The 21,845-nt window shown below is 41.1% G+C and overlaps 1 protein-coding gene across 4 annotated transcripts; it reads left to right on the plus strand.

Annotated features, from left to right (window-relative positions):
* Positions 1–555: 555 nt before the first annotated feature.
* On the plus strand, positions 556–21,743 carry src (SRC proto-oncogene, non-receptor tyrosine kinase). Of its 4 annotated transcripts, XM_085919607.1 has the most exons (14): positions 556–978; positions 12,018–12,275; positions 12,590–12,689; positions 13,321–13,338; positions 14,964–15,062; positions 15,608–15,634; positions 15,754–15,857; positions 17,697–17,846; positions 18,032–18,187; positions 18,330–18,509; positions 18,828–18,904; positions 19,221–19,374; positions 19,472–19,603; positions 19,789–21,743. In XM_085919607.1, the coding sequence occupies exons 2-14, from the start codon at positions 12,026–12,028 to the stop codon at positions 19,995–19,997; spliced, it is 1,656 nt and encodes a 551-aa protein (XP_085775733.1). In that variant the 5' UTR covers positions 556–978; positions 12,018–12,025; the 3' UTR covers positions 19,998–21,743. The 4 variants fall into 4 exon arrangements, with proteins under 4 accessions (XP_085775733.1, XP_085775740.1, XP_085775748.1 ...); XM_085919614.1 differs by lacking the exon at positions 13,321–13,338 and having other exon boundaries at positions 557–978; XM_085919622.1 differs by lacking the exon at positions 15,608–15,634 and having other exon boundaries at positions 557–978; positions 19,789–21,742.
* The last annotated feature ends 102 nt before the right edge of the window (positions 21,744–21,845 follow it).

A 21,845-nucleotide genomic window follows, 5' to 3' on the forward strand; every position in this document is an offset into this window, starting at 1 on the left:
GAACCACCCGCCAGAGACGTAAGAACTAAAACAAATGAAACTTGACGCCTATATACGGCATAGTCATGACATTGGACACCTTCGAATTGATACCTGTGACAACTCTATATTTAAATACCCATTTCTGACAGGACTGAGCTTAAAAAAACATTTAAGGGCGATCGATTTAGGTAGATGTAATGCCACTGAACACAAGATGGCAGTGCTGTACAAGATTATATTATGTACAATACAGTATCTGTACTATTAAAAGTAAACACGGTTGTACATCAACTATTGAGTAAATGTAAGATTTGTTTAACCTTTATTTTAATTTTAACCAATCGTCAATGTAAGATAATCTATAGTAGTATTAGACATTTACAAATATTTTCTACAATGAAATTAATATATTTAACAACGAAAAGCATTCAAAATGATTTGAATTTTATTTAATTTTATTGCCATTATCGTAATTTTGCCCGTAGGATCTCCGCAGACCATCGTTAAACGCTATCAGGGGTTAATTTATGTATGAGAGGGTCAACCAATCAATGCTCGCCAGTCTACTGAGGCCACGCCCCCTCTCCCCCTGCCTATGCCTCTGACACATCCCGGTGTTTTGAACGGGACAAACACTTCTTGGGCTGATACGGTCGCATATCCATGCATTAAAGCAACACTTTGTGGGGGACGTGTTTATTATTCTTTTGCCGCGTGAAAATGTTTGCACCGATTGGGAGCTTCCTATGACCTCGGATCACCGGCGTCCCCTTTTCGACTTTCAATCGTGGCACAGACGGAGTGTGGCTGTTATTGTTCGCCCACCCTCCACTCAGCCCCTCTTTAAAAAAAAAAAAAAAAAAAAGCCAAATTTGAGGAGGTAGGGCATTTTGGGGTCTCTCTTTTACCCGTTTTCCTACGTGTACATTAATGTTTTGACTTGAAGACGTGACCGGAAGCAGGAGAGACCACCGCATACCTCCACGAGTGGGTTGGGTGAGTAAACTTGCGCTTGTCTTTTAACTGGCTACAGATAGTCACTGCGTCAAATAAAAAATAAATAGGCAAACAATTTGCTACACTTAATCAACCTGTTAAGATCTTATATGGACTATATGATACTAAACGTGATGCGTTTTATTTCTCATATACCACACACTGGATTGATTTCCACCATCCCCGCACAGGGGGGTACTCGGTTGAGTTACGACGTTTCGGTGTTACGTAACGAATACGTCATCGCGCATCACTTGGTGGCACGCTCAATCACCGCTGGACTTACTGTTTTCTGTGTGACAGTGGTTTTGTATTTATTGTTATAGTATATGTTTTAGTCCAGTTATTTACTGAAATTATGACATTACTACAAAACTACCCTCTCTACTTGTGAGATTGTACACCTTTGTTTTTGTGTGGGTCCCCTTTCTTGTTTATTTTGTGGCTTTTTTGTTGGACTTTTTCCAAAAGAAGGAACATGTTCAAAGCTGTTTTGAAAAGAACAAGTTTAATTGACGTAAGCACTCAAATTAAAGCTGCAGTTTTATCCTGTATTAGGTTTGTTTTTATTTACTGTCCATGCATGTTTGTATGTGGGTGGGGGGGGGGGGGGGGGTCCCAAAACTGAACAACTAGCGTTGGGGGCCGCTTTTCTGTTCCCAGTTCATAAAAAAAAAAAAGTCCCCAAAAGCATACTTGCTCGAGTTTGATGTGAAACAACAAACCCTCCTTTTTCAATTCGGTCACTGTGTTGACCTCTGACATCGCAAATGGACAAAACTAAATCCCACAGACAAACATTTAACATATGTTCCCATTCAAACTCAAGACTTTCTATTTTCTTTTCTCGGTGCACTTTCTTTTTTAGACATTTTCATGCCTCGAAGTTTGGGAGAGGCTGCTTCAAATCATTCCTAGCACGTTTTTCCTTTCCTAAACCGTTCGTACAGAGTTGTCATGCGGCCAGGATTAGTCTCTTCCATGAAGCGTGACTCCATGGTTAAAGTATTGCCTCTAATGTGGCGTTAATGGAAAACAAAGAGTTTTGCCCAGACATCGTTGGTGCAATGGTGCGCCCTGTAATTTGTGGAAGGGCGGTCCCGACAGTTGGCGTGCACGTCCTCAATGAGCCAACCTGGTTTAGTGACTTCGGAACGTCCAATGCATTTGAAAATCTTTCTGAAGTTGACCCGCCCTGAAAAGTCAGACTTGTTCTTCCCTCGGTAATCCTCCCGGAAATGTGACCCTTTCCCCCCCCCCCCTCGGTGACACATATCAGAGAAGCATCGATACATTTTTAGTCATCATGCAAGCACGCGTCCATCTGCGTTTCAGTAGTGCATTAGATTAATCCTCACAGATTATGTTGATAGTTATTTTTGTATTTTCTGACAGAATTAGGGATTTTTGGCAACAGGAAAACAGCATGTCCCCAAATGTTGCATTGAGTGTTTCTCAATTGACTGTGAGATTATTCACCGTTCACATTTGTCAGTCTTTCCTAATGCTCCTTGGAATCCGATGAATGGCATGCAGCGAAAAGCCTCGAAAGGAGATCGGTGGGAAGGGGTTCTCGGGGCTGAAATTCCTGCTAATTGGCAGCATTGCTTTGGACTGGAGCCTTTTGTTCCTCCTCCTAGCGGCTCGGCCTGCCCGTCGAAGTGATACGCTGGGCCTGGCTGGCATCAATGTGCCACTTGTTTCCGCAGCCATCCGGGCCCTGCGGCTACAGGACAAGTCACTTCCACTTTCAAAATTGCCTTTGTGCGCCTACTCAGAGAGGCGGAAACGAAATCATTTCGGGTTGGCCAGGCAGAGACTTGTTCTAATGTTGGACGATGTCATATTGCACACCATTGTCGGGACTATATTTACGTAACAAAACCATCAACCACACCGAACATGGACAGCTGCTGTTTTGGTTACCAACCAGAGTTCCTTGAATGGGCTTAACAATCAAATAGTAAACAATTTGAGGGAAGTGTTCATTAGTCATAGAATCATAATGCACTCAGTGATTGGTTAAGCGTGTTAATGAATGAATGAATGAATGAATGAATGAATGAATGAATAAATCCATAAATAAATACATAAGCGTGCGTCTGTGTGTGTGTGTGTGTGTGTGTGTGTGTGTGTGTGTGTGTGTGTGTGTGTGTGTGTGCGTGCGTGCGTGCGTGCGTGCGTGCGTGCGTGCGTGCGTGCGTGCGTGCGTGTGTGTGTGTGTGTGTGTGTGTGTGTGTGAGAAACGTATCTGATCATCTAAACTGAAACAATTCATGGCAAAGTCTTACAAACGAGTATTAAAATAAGCAATATAAAAACATACAATATTTACCAGTGATGATAGACTAATATAAGATTGCAATCAGAGAAATGTTTCTCTCGCTTACAATAGGCTTATTTCAGTATTGCAACAATTATCGTACTGTGACATCAAACCGTGTGCTTTGAATATCATTACATGATACCACACTGGGAAGAATAAAATATTTTAAGTAGAAAAAGCCTGATCAAAATGTAATCGCAATGGCGAAGTATGTTCAAAGAAAAAGAAGCAGACGTAAAACGAGAAACGTGCAATATGTTCAAGTCAAGGTCAGACTACTTTGCTATCGTTTCCCCTGTGAATTTAACGGTTCTGAAGTGAGGACACTGTAGCCGACGGCTTGCTGAGATCAACATTTGATCCTGCCAATGTCCCACTTTCCTTTCGATCAAATGAGGATTAATTGGCTCTGAGTTTGGAGGATATATTGTAAATGTTCTGATGTTATAAATTAGAGGAAACTTGTTTGTTGGAGAAGAGAAGGCAGACCAACTCTAAATAGCTCAAATCGCAATATTGTTTTTTTTCCCAGTGCCTAATATGTCGATCTAGCTGTCTCACTAATGGGGGGGCTTCTTATTTTTTTCTGTGACGTTCTGTCTCAGTTTTGGTGCTAATTAGCGGCCGGTCGTGGGGTCACCAACAGCACCTGTTCACACCTCTCCCATCCACTCAAAATTGCTTCTGTTGATGTGTTGGTGGCCTACTTTTGTTGTAGTTTATACAGATGTTTCTTCTTGGCGTTTTTCCTGTATTCACATGATTACACCCGCCATTTATAGGGCCACTTGATTTCCATAAAGGCTGTCAAAAGCCTTGTTTGGCTATTGTATGATGAATTGATGTATCAATTCTTGTATGGACAAATCAGAAACACTTCTTCTGCAAATTGAGTCAATTTGTTAACTTTCAGGCTTGATTGGAAAGGTTGCGTGTCTCTTTCTCACTACCTGAATGCCACAACCACAAAGAAGACAGGCCATCCCACACCGCAGTCAAGTCAGTAGCTCTGGCATCAATTTGAATGGACTATCTGATAGATGTTTGATGGAGACAAACAGTGGAGGACTTGTGTCCATCCCAGCATCCCTGGCCACTTCCTGTCCCGCAGCGTTGGGAATGAGCCAGAGTGACAGAGGCCACTCATCTCCACTCAATCCACCCTCTGTGGCAAAGCTATCACCTTGGTTCCCATCGCTCTGTGTGGCTTCGTGACAGGAAAAGCCGTGTTTAGCATGAAGAAAGATGCCTCTGTGTCGCTTTGTGGCAGCGCAGCTGGACAAGCTAGGTCAGGATGATGACATGTTCATGCATGAGGCTGTGCATCCGCCTTCACCCGTGCAGTGTTATGTAGTCTATGCTGACCGTTGGTACTCAATTTATTTGCTGTTGTGTAGAACAGAACATTTCTAAACTTAGATCAAACTTAAATTGCTTTTCTGTAAACTCCACCCAACTTCAAATCTCATTCTGTCTGCTGGTTTGAATATTGAAATGGAGACTTGCTAAAACAAAGGAACCGTTTAGAAGGCGATAAGGTGAAATCCCGTATGGAAATGAAGAAGGATAACGTACAGAAAAATAATAACAATTGAATCCCCTTCTCGGTCCAAATTGTAACTGGGAATGACGGGTCACAACTTGTTTTTGAGAAATCTTGACACAATTTTATCTCTCTGTTTTTCTCCAAAAGGTTTTTTTTGTAAACAGTACTGGTTCCATTCGCATAATATTGTAAGGCAAGAGGCTCAACCTTGTGTTTTTGCCTGCATTTTGTAAAACTGAGCAATATTCAACTCTGGTATTTATGTGTGGTGAAAACTGAAGTCACTGAAGACAACAAACATTGGCTTCTACTTTTTAATAAACATTACTGCCATTTACAGAAGAGAATTGGATCATCATGGCCCAGATTTTTAACACTTGATAGCATCGGGAGAAAAATAATGCAAAATCAGTTTTAGTAGAACTTTGTGTCGGGCCAAATTCAGGAATTTGTTTTTAGCATGTAATGGAAGCGTCCATTCTGTTAACACACAGATGGACAAATAACACAAATAGTTAAAAGCGGCCCCAAACTTCAATACTGCATCACACATGCAGATCTGGCTTCAAACTTTCCTTGGTCCCTCTGCGAAGTGTTTGCATTATAAACAGCCAACCTGCATGGCTCTCCACACACGGTGAGCTGACAGACACCATACCTGCTTTCTGCGCATTCCTGCCATGGGCTGTACGAGCAGGTGTTAAGTTTAAACTCGCCTCGCCATTCCTGAATGATGACTGTGCTTTATGTCGCTGCTGCACCATACTGGGGAATGTCACAGCACATGCACACCTGGCTCACATATCTGAACATGTTTGCAGTTTGGGTTGACTGTGGCTGTATTCTGTGATCCGGCATGTTTGGACCCCCTCCCACTGCACGTTTAGCGTGTACCTGGGCGAAGGTCATGAATACAGAGAAGGATTTTATGTTTCAAAAGGCATCTCTCCAAAATGAAATTACTCCTAATAATGCTGCTTACATAAAGCATACATTTAAATAGCATTTCACTGCTCCCCCTTCCAAAAGCAAAAAATAACATTTTCTAAAATGGCCTAGATATGTTCTGAGCCTGAAATCCAAAATAATTTAATGTATGTCATACTTGGATTAGGAAGCGTGGGATCTGCGGGGGTGGGTTAAATCCATGAATTTGCAGTTGGTGCCAGGAGTGTTTGTTGTTTGGAAGTGGACATAGAATTCTTCAGTAAGCTTTAAAACAGCTGTTGCTGCTGCCACCAGCCCAACGATGTCATATGATTTGAAGGTCAGCTTAGTGGTGACGTTTGGCAAACAAAAGGTGGTTTGAACATAGTTCACTTGGAACAACAACAAAAAAATCCACCCACATGACCATGATCCTATAGTGGAAGCCCAAACACTGCCGGCTCCTGAGAGGCTGGAATGTGACTCAGGAATGTTTGTGCTCTGGCTATTGACTGAGGCATCATACTGAATGTAATTTGTGCAGGTGATTTGACCTTTGTTCACTTTCCAGAAACTCATTCCTCATTACATGAGCTGGCATCATTCATCGGTGCTGCGTGTCGATTTGCGGAATGCTAGGAATTGCATCCATGCCAACTGCAGGGATGTGCATTTGTGCTTGGAGCTGTAAATATTGACTTTACCTCCTGCCCAACCCGGTATCAGTCCATGACGGCGGAGTGGCACTGTTGGCTTTGTGGTTGAGACTCATGCTCAGGACTCAGCAAAATCCTCCAGTCGAAGCGTATATTCACTGACCAAATACGGAGCCGCTTTTAAGAGTCAAGCTAGCGCTTTAGCACTGCGGGCATTTATTTGTGCGAATTGTCCTACTCTGATTGGCTTATTAGCCAATCAAAACTGTTTAGCATTTTTTCAAAATATATAAACAAGAAAGGCCAATGGGGAAACTGCTAACAGTTGGATTTAGCTCAAAGCTTGACTTAACATGCATACTACCTCTCGTTTGTGTTGCACCAGCTTCATATCGTCGAGTTTTTAGTCAAACATTGTGGAGCACGTTCAAATCCGCCACATCCTGAATGATATGCATTAATGAACTAAATTGAACTGGTCGGTCGTGAACAAATTACAGCCTGCCTAGTCGCACCAGTCAAAAAATGCTTTATGAAGAAGATAAAAACATTCATGACTCACTCCAGAGCAGGGGTGTCAAATTCATTTTCATCACGGGCCGCATTGTAGTCGTAGTTTCCCTCGGAGGGCCATTATGACTGTCAATGTCTTCTCTATACATACAGCATAGGCTACACAACAAACTGATGAATAACTAGTTCTGAAATCAGAGACTCGTAAAAACGGTTCAAATAGTTGAAAAAGAAGAACGGTAATAAAAAATTGCTAGCAATAGCTCTCTTCAAAAAGTGAAGACAATTTGTAATTCTAGTAATGACAAAGTTGTTGCGAAATTTGTCTTTGCGGGCCACATAAAATGATGTGGCAGGCCGTATCTGGCCCCCGGGCCTTGAGTTTGACACTTATGGTTCAGAGTATTAGTCACATTTATTTTACAGAAACCAAGACCAATAAAAGTAGCGTTTGGACTAACACCCAAAATCCTTGTTCCCAAATCGTGGGTACGTTAGGATACACAATACAATACATATGCTAACATTAGCTTTGTCTGTTGCTTTGGAGTTTGGATCACTCATTTCAAGTGATGCCTTCGGTCTCGTTTGGTTTTTGTAATTTCTCACTACTAATATTGTAAATGAGTTGTGACAAAACAAGTAGTCACTGAGACAGCACTGTGCAGCGAGGAAGGAGCAATTGAATGTATCAGTAATTCTAACTATAGACCCACTTTCAGTCAGACCGACCCAATTGTTCTTATTTTGTTTTAGTAAAGTATGTTAAAGTACTGAATGCACAACCCGCTTGAGGCTGTGTACCCAAAAACTTGACACACTACTTTACCTCAGTTGGCGGCACAGGCGATAACGAAAGCTGTCGGGTGTACTGTCAATGTTAGTTGTGCAAACACAGCTGAGTTCAAGGAGGAGAATAAGCGAACATGCTGACATTTAACTTAGACCATTGCTAGGGTGCGTTCATTATTCGCTGAAACCGGATCGAGAGAAGTTCTCGCAACGGTCAGACTGGTCTATCCAGTCTTGTCATTGCAAAGATAGTAGTGTTTGTTCACGGGGTTTAGCCAGTACGCGACGGAAAAAGATGGTGATGATCAGGATGTAAACAAGAACGTTTGGATCATGTGGCAAATTGCTGGTGCTGACCCAGGAATGACCTGGTAGTGTTGTAATTACACAACGGAGGGTATTAAAATGAAGGAATGCATACAAGTGGGTCGACATAAGGATCACAAGACGTTGTAATCTGTGAGCCCCCATGACTCGGCCAGCCGTTTGCAGAGCACTGCCGCAGATAAATGCTAAAAAGGACCAGATGCGTCTCCCCTGGAAGCAACGATTCAAAGTCGCACGTAAAGGCGTCAGTTTGCATTTTGACCACAGGAACAAGCTGACAAACCGGTCTGTTGGTTTCACTTTGGCCAGTCCACCTCTTATGTGCGCTTATGTAAATAAATGCGTTGAAACCAGAGTGTTATCTTCACTTCAACTGCCGCTTCATTTAGCCATTAGAGGAAGCTCATTTGTTTGTTCAACTCAACGCAAGAATGAGACTTCCATAACGGCTGGATCTCTGAGCTTCAGTTTTTTTTTTTGCCGTTTCTTTTTGTTATGAGCCCAGTTCTTATCAAATGAGCCTCAACTGCGACTGACATTTTAATTTGGATTATTAATAGTACGAAATATTAGGTGAGGAAATGTACTAAAAAAATGACTAGTGTTTATTTTCACTTAAACGTGTAAGTTTAAGCAGTACCCTAAAAAGAATGACAGATTTTTGAGTAAATCATTTCCTTTTTTATTGCTGTACAGTTAATCAGTATGTACTGAAAACTGCATACCTCACAACAAAACCCTACCAAAACCAAAGTCACCAAATACCAAATGCTTTAAATGAATGAATAATCAAAATTTGTGTTAAAAATGTTTCAGTCTTCAATAAAAAAAAAAAAAAAAGTTAATGCTTGTTTTGGTTAATTTGGGCTTCAGTGATTTAACTGTCGAAGTCAATGTTCAGGGTACTCGCAACGCTGGTAGAAATGAAGAATACTGTTGTGGTTTTGGTCTCAGCGCGCAAGCCTGAACTCGTCTCTTCACGAGTTTCACCATCTGTCAGTCTGACTTGACTTTGTTTCATCCTCACAGCGGGGGAATATCTTCTCATCAAGTCTGCATACAAAATAAAAAAACATCTGAAGCAAGTTTGACCAATTTTGACGTCCTGATAGATGAAACGAATGAGATGAAAAGAAAAACTGAAGACCCACGTCGTCTTCATCACTAAGATCAGACAAATATGAACTGATGATAAGGGCTGTGAATTTTCAACCCATCAGGATCACAAAACTACTCCTATTCTAATATCAGAAGAAGTAACTTTTTTTTCAGTCCCAGGTTAAGTAAAGCATTTGTAAGGGAAGAGCTCGAGCAGCATGACTGAAAGACTGATTTTGGTATTCAACCAAAGTCCCCGAAGACTCCAAGGATTTGAAGCTCTTTGCCAATCCGTATGCATAATTAAGCAAACCCCTCCCCAAGCAAGCAAGCAAGCAAGCAAGCAAGCAAGCAAGCAAGCAAGCAAGCACACGCCCCCGCCTTGCCACAGGGATTTTTATGCAGCCCAGCCTCCCTCTGTTGTCGAATCTATTAGCCCTAAATGAGGCTAACGTTAGTAGCTAACAGTCGCTGACGCACATGCTTCCGTTCTGTCCAAACGCAATATTGCCTGTCTCCATTTATTTCCTGTTCCTGCATGCTTTTCAAAGCCAGGAAACCCTCAAGCTATAGGATTTGTGTGTGTGTCTTCTGCAGTCAACTGAATTGGCTTTGTTGGAAACAGAATATGAAAAAAAAAAAAAAGACTATGTACTCGTGATATTCCCACTGGTCCCTAATGTCCAATGCAATCTGTGAATTTGGAGTTTTTCCTATAGGAAATAATAGAAATTGTAATAACATATTCCGTGAAGCAATTAAAAAACCTTTTCTAAGCAAGGCAAGTGTTTTATTGTTAAAATTGCTTCACTTGAAAATATTCACAAGTTAGTGTGACGTAGTCTTGGTTAACACGTCAGCCTTTCTACTGCAGATTCCTTCCGCATTCCAAAAACATGCATGTTTGCGCGACTCCAACTTCTGGTCATGGAGTACAAGCTCCTCTTGAGTGAGGCAGACACGGCAATGAAAAGACAACGATGCACGGAGTGCTCGACAGGCTGAGCATCTTGGCGCTCCCTGTGGGCACTCTGACCCCTGCCAACTTGTCACTATAGCTCCCAAATCAGCCTTCTCTGAAAATTAGCTTTTCATAGCAGACCCCCTGTGGTTATATCCGTCAACCATAGCGCTGCTTTGGCTTAGTGTAATCATATTCCCACACTAAGCTGTGATTACAGCCCCGTCACGAGCGCTATATAAAGCATAATGGGAAGAAAAAAGATGCACTGATCCAAAACGGACCGTCTGTTATTCATATTAACCTTTCAAGTTCTGCATTCATTAGCAAGCGTTATCTCTCGACCTTCGCTCCAATTAATGAAACTGACTTTACGTAATTCAGTGTTGTTGTTAGTTCAGCCCACAAATTGAAAAACAGAAGCTTATACTGGAACGCATGTAATTCAATTTGTGATCAACCTAATAAGTTGGCCTTGGTGAAGGTCTTTGTTGTACTGAGTGGCATTGTGGTTATTATTGTTTCCCCTGCAGTCTTGTAAATAATATAATCAATTATTTCAATTGACTCACTGTTTGTGTAACGGTTCACTCTGGCTTCCGTGTCGGAAGCAGTATACGATAAGCAGTATAAAAAATGGACGGATCATTTGAGTTGGTGATTTGTATGTGCACACGTGCGCGTGTATGCGCGTACACTCACGTGTGTCAAATGTGAGGAGCAGCAGCTGATGTTTGGTATGTAGCTAATGTCCTACCTTGTCAGCCCCTCTCTGGAACTTTGTTTTGGAAAGTACTCAAGTGTCAATTGAAGGGAAGGCTTTTGTCTTTTATGGCGAACAGGTTTTTCTTCGTGTTGTCTTTATGCAGCTCAGCGACAAGGGTCTTTCTTTTTCTGAGATTGTAGGTTGTGCTCATTATCGCACTTCTTAGGTTACACACATCAAAGTATAAAAAAAAAAAAAAAACAGCAGGTCTTTGCGTTTTTCCATACAGAATGTTCACAGAGACCTGCATGTCGTCAATTGGGGTTGTCATTTGTTCAGAAACACTATACACTCGCATACCAATTTGTTTGAAGAAATGTATACTTTGGAAAAAGTCAAGCTGTAAACACAAAGACTACAGTAGAGTTATGGTGCGCCGTTGTTGTTTTGCTTGCAAAGTATTAAAGCGCTCTGATTCTTTTCTCAAAAACAACTCCTTTCTAACTGTCAAAGGATTTCAATGTCATTTTCAAACACTCATTTTGAAACGTGTTTACTAAAGTTTGTATTCTGGCCCCACAACTCTTATTTGTTAAACAAAACCCCAAATGAAACTTTTACAGTAAACCCCTAATGCCCGTAAATGTCACAAATTTCAAACGCATTTCTTCGGCCTAAATGGTTGAAGTTATTTGAAAGGAGCAAGCGCATTTATTTTGGGAGATATTTGAGACAACTTGGCTAGTGTTGCTCAGGTTAATTCAATACTTTGTCAACAAGCCATAAGTGGGTAACTCTTGAATGGGTTGATTTATTAATTACATCATGTCTTTGAATTGATACTATTGTGTTCTAGTTTTCGTAGATGATATGACAAAGCAGAAAGTATGACCCAGGGTATGGAAAATGTGCTCAAGTGTTTGGAAAATTGTCTGGAAATGTTAGTTTTGGCATCTGATAAATGTATTTAATTATTTCGACACATGAGGTAATCTTGTTCTTCCTCGTGCTTAATAATGTTATGTTCTATATTGTAATTTGCACATCTATTTATATGTCAAAGACATTTGAAAAATAAATGTACTTCTGCTAAAATGGGTCACCACTTAAATATATGGGTCCAGATGAGAAACTTTGATGGAAACCTTGATGAAACTTTCCATCTCCTGTCCTTCAATGCCCTATAGTCCTCACAATGGGGGGATCCAAAAGTAAACCCAAGGAGGCAGCTCCACGCACCATCAGCCTCGATGCCAACCTCAGCTCCGGGGGAGGGCTCGGTGGCCACCACCTGAACTCCATCCAGCAGTCCTTAACTCCCAGTCGGACTATGGACGGCGGCCTCGGTGGCAACCACTCCATGAGTAATAAGGCCGAACTGGCCTTGTTTGGTGGCGTGGACAACAGTAGCCTCAACTCCTCTTCGAATAGAAACACACTAGCAGGTGAGATACCTTTACCCAAAACTGCAGTCACATTCTTTTGCTATCGATTAGTTTGTTTTTGGTCGAGCTTGAAACTGGCGTTTCCGTAGGAAATAATTAAATTCCTACGTTCCTATGAAAAAAGCTTAACATGATCTTAATTTTGAGAAGTATAGGCTACTCCTTTTGAATCATACATCATAGTAAAAGCAAAATATGCAAGTTAATTCATGGCTGCTCGCTGAAGTGAATTATTGTGAGGTATGCTGACAATGTTAATTGCACATCCTCAGGAACTCCCGTCATGCACTCACAAAAGTTTTCTCTCCACACAGGGGGTGTTACGACTTTTGTGGCATTATATGACTACGAGTCTCGAACAGCTTCCGATCTATCGTTCAGAAAGGGAGAACGTCTCCAGATAGTCAACAACACGTAAGGAATATTAATATTGTCACATTTTTGCCAATGTGAGGGGGGGGGGTACATCTCAGAGGGCTTCACAAAATATGTGATTGAAATCATCACAAAGTTGATTCCCAAGAAAATATTTCAGGTTATTTTAACACACCTTCTGATGATTTCACATTTGCTGGGAAGCTTCCTGATGCGGTCCAAAGAGGTTAGGGGGTTCTGTCTGTTTTTAATGGGGGGTGGGGTCGCTTCATGAATCAATAGATGTTTAATGAACCTTGTGCTGCTTAGCCGCTATCTATCTGTTGACCTAGAAGGTGGCGCTAAGTACAGTGGTGAATTATTGCTACATCTGTTCCCCTTGAGAGAAAGACCTGGATCCATATCTGGTCAAGTATGATAATTAACCAAGAGTTCTTAAGATCCTCATTCTCCTCCTCAGAGTATTGTTGCACTCAGTGACCTAGGAGGTTCTCACATTGAGTGTGTGGCACCTAAAGCATGACAAGATTTGTCAATATCCGATTGAAGGTTTTAGGATATTTGCTGCTATGCTTTTCTGCCACTGCTTATAACTGTCGCTTCTCTTTCCGCCCTCAAACCCAAACCCCTTTGTCATCATTTCTCTTCTTCATCCATCACATTTTCCTAGGAGGAAAGTGAACTGCAGGTTTGTGAAGCTGCAATGGAATTATATTCAAGGGTGCTTTCACACAAGTGCCATTTATTCCGGATTAATTAAACTCAAGTACATTTTCCCCCAAGTGCAGACCAAACAAACTGAACAATATACCATGCCAATTCAACGATTGCAAATTGCACTTAGTGAATTTCCACCTCATTTTTAACTCATTCACTGCCATTGACAGCTATAGACGTCAAAGTTCCACTTTTAAGCAGTGAATGGGTTCAAGTCGACAAGGAATAAAACTTGTGTATATTAGCGCTGTTTCATTCCCTTGACAACTTTCTGAGTGAAAGCATCCTGAATGTGCTGCCTGCTGACGTGTTTGCTTGGATTACTCAACGTTTGCATTATAAATTTGTTCAAGCCACATTGGCCCCGCCCCTCGTCTCACGTTTGCCTGAGACTTTTCAGCACTTTTGATGTTCATTCCAGTGCTGCAAAGCTTCAGAGGCTGCTCCCTAATAATGATAAGCATACACATGCATTCCTGTCCCATTGTCATACCCGCATTTGCTCATATTCTCCTATTGTGTACAAATTAGGGATGGGCATTTAGAAACATTTCCATCAATTTTTTTCAATGATTTTTATGTTCATTGTTTAACATAAACGATGCATTAGACCACCTGTCATGGAAACGAGGAAAACACATCATGAAGTGATTTCATGAAATAACGTCTCAATGTGAATTTTAAAAAAAAATCTTAACTGAATTCACCTTTTTATAGCTATACAGGGTTTAAAAAAAATTGGTTCAGAAACCCAGTAAAATAAGTATAATTGTGTGCTTTGTTTTTTGTGTAAAACTACATTTAAATAGTCATTGCTAAAAGCGTTTTGTAACTAGCTGCTCCTTGGGCTTCAATAAACACCTCTGAAATGACAAATTTATTATTTTAATTATTTTGGAGTATAAATAATCTTCCCATTTTCATTCCATAAAATAGTTCCACAAATGCTATTGTTTGCTCATGGTCACAAGACTGATATTTATAGTATGCTAGTTTTTTTCTTTAATTTATTTATTTTTATTTTTTAGTATTGTCGTTTCTGATTTCCCACTGATGGAAGCATGACTTAATAGACTAGTCAGATGCAGCTCATTCGATTGTGGCACTATTTTTTATTTTTATTTTTTTATTTAGCAACTGGAAAAAATTTAGAGCGTCTCACTGCTGAGTTATTTTTAGAATAGTCCTGCGAGGATTCATTTGGTCCTTGAGAGCAACCTCGTGCCAACCTGCACCATGCCGAGGCTTCACCCACATGGTCTAAGCATAACAAATATTTCAAGCTGTGTATTAGCCATTACGGAAACAATGTTTAAAAACATATTGTTTTCCTTCAACTATTTCTACAACTATGTCAAGAAAATTGGTTATTGCTCAATTGCTTCTGCATGTTGTGACCCAGCAACATAAACCGGTTGATTCAAAAGAAATAGTAGATTGATACAATTCCACACTGACAGAATATACTAGATCTACTGTGTTTACCATGCCCATCCCTGCTGGTGCGCAATAATTTCCATTTGACCATCCCAAATATTCCCACTGTCCAAGTTGTGTGTACTTTTGTACCTCATGTCACTTGTGTTGTCATTTCAGAGAGGGCGACTGGTGGCTGGCACGCTCCCTGGCCACCGGAGAGAGCGGATATATTCCCAGCAATTACGTTGCTCCGTCCGACTCCATCCAAGCAGAAGAGTATAGCATTTTTCTCTTGGTTTAAGCTTCACTTTTCTATTTCCTGCATGTCAACCTGGTTCTCATTAGCACTAAGGCATCTTTGTTAATAATTTACTAAATGGAAAGACGTTGACAAGCCTGGCTACTGACTAGCTTTGCTTATTATGAAGGATGGTCCTTGGACCTGGACCACATGACTGGAGTCACATCATTAAAAGTCAAACTAAAAAGTCAGAACACGAACCTAAGAACCTATTTTTTGTAATTTATGATTGAGTAATCATCTCCTCCATACTTGCATGTCAAACTATTTCTTTTTGCAAGGTACCGAGACTCCACCTACTAATGCAGCACCACTAAAGGGTGGGGGGGGGACTTTCAAAAAGAGAATAACATTTTCTTTAACTTTTACTTTCTGTGGAATGTGTCCCCATTCATTTGTCTGTACAATACGTTTCCTTCTTCCTTTCATTCTCACCAAGAGGGAATGATCAGTGTTGATATGCTTAACTAACCTTCTTAAACGTCTCTTTGTCTCACCTTTTGCCTTCCTTCTTCTGCAGTCATCTCTCACTGACTGCAGAGTCCAGGTAAGCGGCTCTTGTCATGGCATTGTGTGTGCATGCATGTTGCCTTCTTCTTATCTTTAACACCAACTCACTTGGCCTTCACCAACCAACTCTCTTCTTGTGTTTTTTTTTCAAACCAGGTGGTATTTTGGCAAGATAACCCGCCGTGACTCGGAGAGACTGCTGCTCAGTTTGGAGAATAGGAGAGGAACATTCCTGGTGAGAGAAAGCGAAACCACCAAAGGTGAGTTTGCAATATGTGCAATTGGAACTGGAGGAACGTAACTCACAGTACAAACTAAATCTTAATACAGTTTAAGCTAAGGTCAAACACAGTCTGTTAGGATGCTTAACTGTACAGACATTTATAGATTGTATTTGAAACTTAATAGCTTTAATATCAACACTAGTACAGATTGCAATTTTCAGGAAGTGGTGAGCTAAACGCTGTGTGTCTTGACGCCTGTCATAGTTTACCCACCACCCAAAAATGTACGCCTCGTGGGTAATTTAAAACGTGACACTGTAGTGTAGGAGTGAACCCGCTTCACACATGTATTGGCCAACAGTCAAGAATTGGATAGGTTTTCGTGCCTTTCTCAGCGGTGGTCGGGAAGTAAAGTGACACCTCTCCCTCCCATAACCATTTTTTTTTTGTTGACAGCAGGTCCAGAAAATGTTTGGAATTGCTTTTATATTTGGATATCCAAACTACCTACCCACCCATTGAAGTGTGAATTCACCCAACCAGTATTTTTTTGGGGGGGGCTGCCTATTTCTCCAAATTTGTCTTTAAACAAACTCTTCAGATCTTGGCAGCTCAAAACTGGTCACCATGTTAATGCAAAGCTACAGTGAGTATAGTACTGTGCTCACCTTGCAGATTTATTGATGACAGGCATTATCAGGAAATGGTTAGATTCATTGGAATTTAAACCATAATGTCATTTGTAAGGACAAAAATAAAACACCATCCAATGAATTGTAGCTCTTTATATAGCCGCATTATTTTTCATCTTTTCAAGTTTATGCGGATCCGCTTAAATTCCACGACACGTCTCTCCAGACATGTTTGAACAAGAAGGATGATAGATAAAGCTTTTTTTTCCTCAGCTGTGCGGGCCTAACTCGGGCAGATGGGATAAGGTCCGATGTTGAAAGATACTTCCGATAGGCCGCATTCTCCCTTCGGGTTCAGCTGTTTATGTATTTGTGTGTCCTATTTTTGGTGATTAGGCCCTGTTTCAAATGAGAAACAGGGACAGTTTAGGGAAGTCAGAGGGGAAAAATGACTGTGAGAAGGAGCAATGTGGAGGTCCTGGCTGGCTGGGTAAGACAGACAGAATTAGGTCAGTGTGGAGATGAGGCCTGTTTAACCACGGGCCATTATCGCCCACTTTATACATGTGAAGAAGGTGGGGGGCATTACCGGGGGCTGGGGGGGGGGGGGGGGGGGGGGCTGTCATTCAGACATTTCACTTGATTGAGATTGCCCTCTGGTGGTATAAACACCGCATTGCATGTGATATTCACCGTGGACGCACACTATGGCTCTCTCAATTTCTTTCTATCTGTCTTTCTATTGGTCTCTATCTCTCTCTAGGATTATTTCTTTGCGGGGTACCAAAGAATATCCCAGGGTTTCCGCAAAATAAATCCTTTTTATTTCCTCACAAACCTTGGAAAAAAATCTACAAAAAAAACACTGATGAAGATTCTTATATGTTCTGGGGGGATATGTGGAAATGTTGAAAAAAAATTCCCATAAAAATCTGAAAATTCCCAACGTTAATTATATGGACTGGCACTTGACGGGGTCCAAGCATAATTCAGTGGAATAATTTCTGAACTACAAAGTGCACCTAATAAAGCCGCAACAACACCTCAACCACTGGACACCCACCAGTGATGTAATTTCCAAAATGGCTGACAGAAAAAGGCTTTAATACTTTATGACTGCCTGTCACATCGTATCACATGGTGCAACAGCATCGCGTTGCTTCATTTAGCTGTTTTTACTCAAACGAGTGAAAGTGTTTGTAAATGTTGTTAGTTTTGATATGTGTGGTGTTTCTCTGCACAGGTGCCTATTGTTTATCTGTGCTGGACTACGACAACACCAAGGGGCTGAATGTGAAACACTACAAGATCAGGAAGTTGGACAGTGGCGGCTTTTACATCACATCCCGCACGCAGTTTAGCACTCTGCAGCAGCTCGTCAATCATTATCGCAGTGAGTCAATTAGCATGATTGAATCCTCATGACTTTTAATATTACATAGGTAGATATAGTGCAAATGTTCAACCAATATTCACAATTGTTATTACTTGTCAAAGCAAGATTATTATTAATTTTAATGACTGTGTATTTACCAGTGTGCCATCACTGATACTGTTTGTTGTCTCTTGCGTCTCCAGAGCACGCTGATGGGCTTTGCCACAGTCTGACAGACATTTGCCCAGTGCTGAAGCCTCAAACTCAGGGTTTATCCAAGGATGCCTGGGAGATCCCCAGAGAGTCTCTTCGTCTAGACCTCAAGCTTGGACAGGGCTGCTTTGGAGAGGTTTGGATGGGTGAGCATGGCTTTTCATCTAATCCGATTTTACCACAGAACCAAAGACTATGAAAAAAAATCTGGTAATTTAATGACTTGACACGGTGATCACTGTCCTATTTCATCTTATGGGTTGCCTGCTTGAACTTGTCCTCTATTAGGAACATGGAACGGTACAACCCGAGTGGCAATCAAGACTCTGAAACCTGGCACTATGTCCCCGGAGGCCTTCCTGCAGGAGGCCCAGGTCATGAAGAAACTGAGGCACGAGAAGCTAGTCCAGCTTTACGCCGTGGTGTCAGAGGAGCCCATCTACATCGTCACCGAATATATGGAAAAAGGTTTGCATGGATGTTGGTTGATTACTTATGCAATGTCTCGTCATGCTTCACAATAACATTGAGTTAGTTTTCTGCCTTCGTCTGATCTGTTTAGTTTCTGCAAAACAAAACAAAAAAAGCTATGGGCCTCCTGCCTTGTCTGTAACTGACATTTATCTAAGCTTTATTGCGGTTTGGGCTTGTCTTGCAGAAACACTTGATTCTTCAGATTCAACATTTTGAATGACTGGTGCCAAAATGCTAACTTGTATACTACAAAGGAAATTAATCTTAACCAGTGTTGTAACGCTATGTCACTTTCCGTGTACCTGTCGACAGGTAGCTTACTGGATTTCCTCAAAGGTGAAATGGGCAAGATGCTGCGACTCCCTCAGCTGGTTGACATGGCATCACAGGTCAGTGGAAATAATTTAGCCGTATCCTTTTTTGTCTGTGTGCTTTATCAGATTTAGGGCTATACAAATAAACTTGACTTGACTTGACTATTGTGGAAATGAATGGAAGTGTATGTCAGCCACAAATAGTTGTCACTTGCCTTTTCATGTAATTTTTGCATCATCATTCAAAGGACAGACGATGTAATGGTCAAGTGACGGATATCAAATCGTATACAATTAGAGAATGCATGACGAGATACAATGTGGTCATCTACGACCGTATATTTGTAGGAAGACTGTTTTGATTTGGTATCTGGTTCTTCTTCTTGGTCAGATTGCTTCAGGGATGGCTTATGTGGAGAGGATGAACTACGTGCACAGAGACCTGAGAGCTGCCAACATCCTAGTGGGAGATAACCTGGTTTGTAAAGTGGCTGATTTTGGCCTGGCTCGCCTCATCGAGGATAACGAATACACAGCCAGACAAGGTCAGCAAGATTTCGACCTCCATCTCAAATCTCCCCATTGGGGATACAGGCATTCATTTATTCATGTGAGCCGTGGCTGTGTGGACTTGTTGCGCAGGAGCCAAGTTCCCCATCAAGTGGACGGCTCCCGAGGCGGCTCACTACGGTCGCTTCACCATTAAATCTGACGTTTGGTCATTCGGGATCCTGCTGACCGAACTGGCCACCAAAGGAAGAGTCCCATATCCAGGCAAGACATCTTTATTTAGGTCGTGGTTTTTCAATTTGCTCTTCTTAACAGTGGTACCACTGAGTTATGTTGGAAAAAAAGCCCAACACAGCTTAAAGCAATTGAAAGAGCAGACTGAGTCAGCAAAAGATTTCTCTCCGGTCGTGTCTTCGAAAAGGTGCCAAATTTACCTCGCTCTCTTCCAGGTATGGTGAACCGGGAGGTTCTGGACCAGGTGGAGCGTGGTTACAGGATGCCGTGTCCAGCAGAGTGCCCGGAATCAATGCACGAGCTGATGCTGACATGCTGGAGGAAAGAGCCCGAGGAGAGACCTACCTTTGAGTACCTGCAGGGCTTCCTGGAGGATTATTTCACCTCCACTGAGCCTCAGTACCAGCCCGGAGAGAACTTGTGAGGCAGCGCGCACGTGAAAAACGTCAAACCGGCCTCAATGGCAGCAACATTTCAGTCCAATCAGCAGCAACTTCAGGTCTTGTCCAAAGCGACTGCCTCGCAGACCGCCGTGTTCCCCAAGGAGGAATTCATTTGTGCTCTTTGCTCATATACCAGTTTTTTTTGCGTCATCCCGGATGCTTGGCCTCTTTTCTCAAGCTGGAGATGTTGACACAAAATAAACATTGCAAAGTGGCACCGAGACTGTTTTCCTCAAATCCCTGTTGAACACTGGCTTGTAGTCTTCCATTTTTAATTCTGATCAACAGACCGCCATCAGCGGGATGAGTTCAGTTGCAAAAAAAAAAAAAAAAATTACTTTCTTGTACAATTTATTTTCGGGTGTGGCTGACACCCTGCGACTGGAGGCAAAGTCTGTCTCAAATTAGTTTAAACAAATGGCTACTGATAAAAATTCATCTCAGGATGGAGAGGAACAGAATTTTGCAGCAAAAACATTTGTGCCAATGACATTTTTCTACTTTCGTCCACTGTGCAAAGGTACTAAAATGACTCTTTTCACATGATTAAAATGTACCAACTTCTAGCATTTCAATCAAAAACAGAAGCATATTAATTCACGTTTCCCTATTTTTGAGACCCCCCTTCCATTTTGTGTGCTTTTCTAGCACAACCATACACTGTAACTAATGACCCTCATGATTATGTGTTTGTGCCTCCGATTAGCTTGTAGGTAAACTTCCCAAACATGTCATGCATGGCAAATTATTTGGTTTCTTAATTAAATGTAAATATTATGACTGTTTATAATTTGTATATACAGCATACATATATATCTTTATAATTTATTTCATTTAAAAGAACAACATTATTGCAGCAAATCTGGGCCACACGGAAAAGAAAACATTAATTTCAAAAGAACAGAGACATAATTTGGTAGCTGCAAGAATGATTTTTCTTAACAAAAGAAAATGTTACGATTGGAACGCATTCACACTGTTGTGAGAAAAGTCAATCTTGGAGTAATGGTCTTAACATACGAGTCATATATTTTGTTGTAATACTGGAACTTTAGTGCTCATATTACAATTTTATTCTCATAATATTACGACTATTCTTGTGACATAGCATCTCTTCTGTAATTTTATTCAATTTTTCTTTTCACTGTGGCCATCTGATGCTCCTTCATACATAATCTTTAATCTTTGCTGAATTTTTCTGAATTATATTACATCTGATGATATGCTTACTATGAAAACATTTTTGCGTTACGCATATGATTATTTACGCATGTATCCAGTGTCTGTGAAACCTTTATTGGTTGTTTTGGGAGACAAAAAAAAACCCCATCTGTACTAATCCACCAGCCGTCCATGTTTACATGTTGATTGTTGGCAGTCATTCTGTTGGAGCATGAGCAGGTGGGTCGTCATTCAAAGGTACGCTCGATTGATGTAGCAACACAAAGATTGATTGCTTCGAAAAGCAAAAATGTTGAAATATACATGCACAAAAAAGGGCCATATTGCAAGTATGCTGCCTTGTCAAAAAGCCAAGGACAGTTCCTGTGGGATTCTGTTGGTCTTTACTTCGACTATGCAGATGTTGTTTTTTTTATATATAAATTGGTGATTCCGCAGCAGTACATACTATTTTCTACAGTATTCAAAGGGAATGATGAGATTATAGCTTTTTGATAACTCCTCCTGAATATTGTTCCGATTTTAGTAATTTGCTCGAATTAAAAAAAAAAAATTAATACATATTTTGTTTCCAGACTGAATTGTTTTTGTGTGATTTGAGCGTAACAATGCCATTTACATCATGCACTGGAAATGTATAATATGGA

The sequence above is a fragment of the Syngnathus leptorhynchus genome, chromosome 1 (assembly GCF_054491065.1).
Source record: "Syngnathus leptorhynchus isolate UIUO chromosome 1, UIUO_Slep, whole genome shotgun sequence".
NCBI lineage: Eukaryota > Metazoa > Chordata > Actinopteri > Syngnathiformes > Syngnathidae > Syngnathus > Syngnathus leptorhynchus.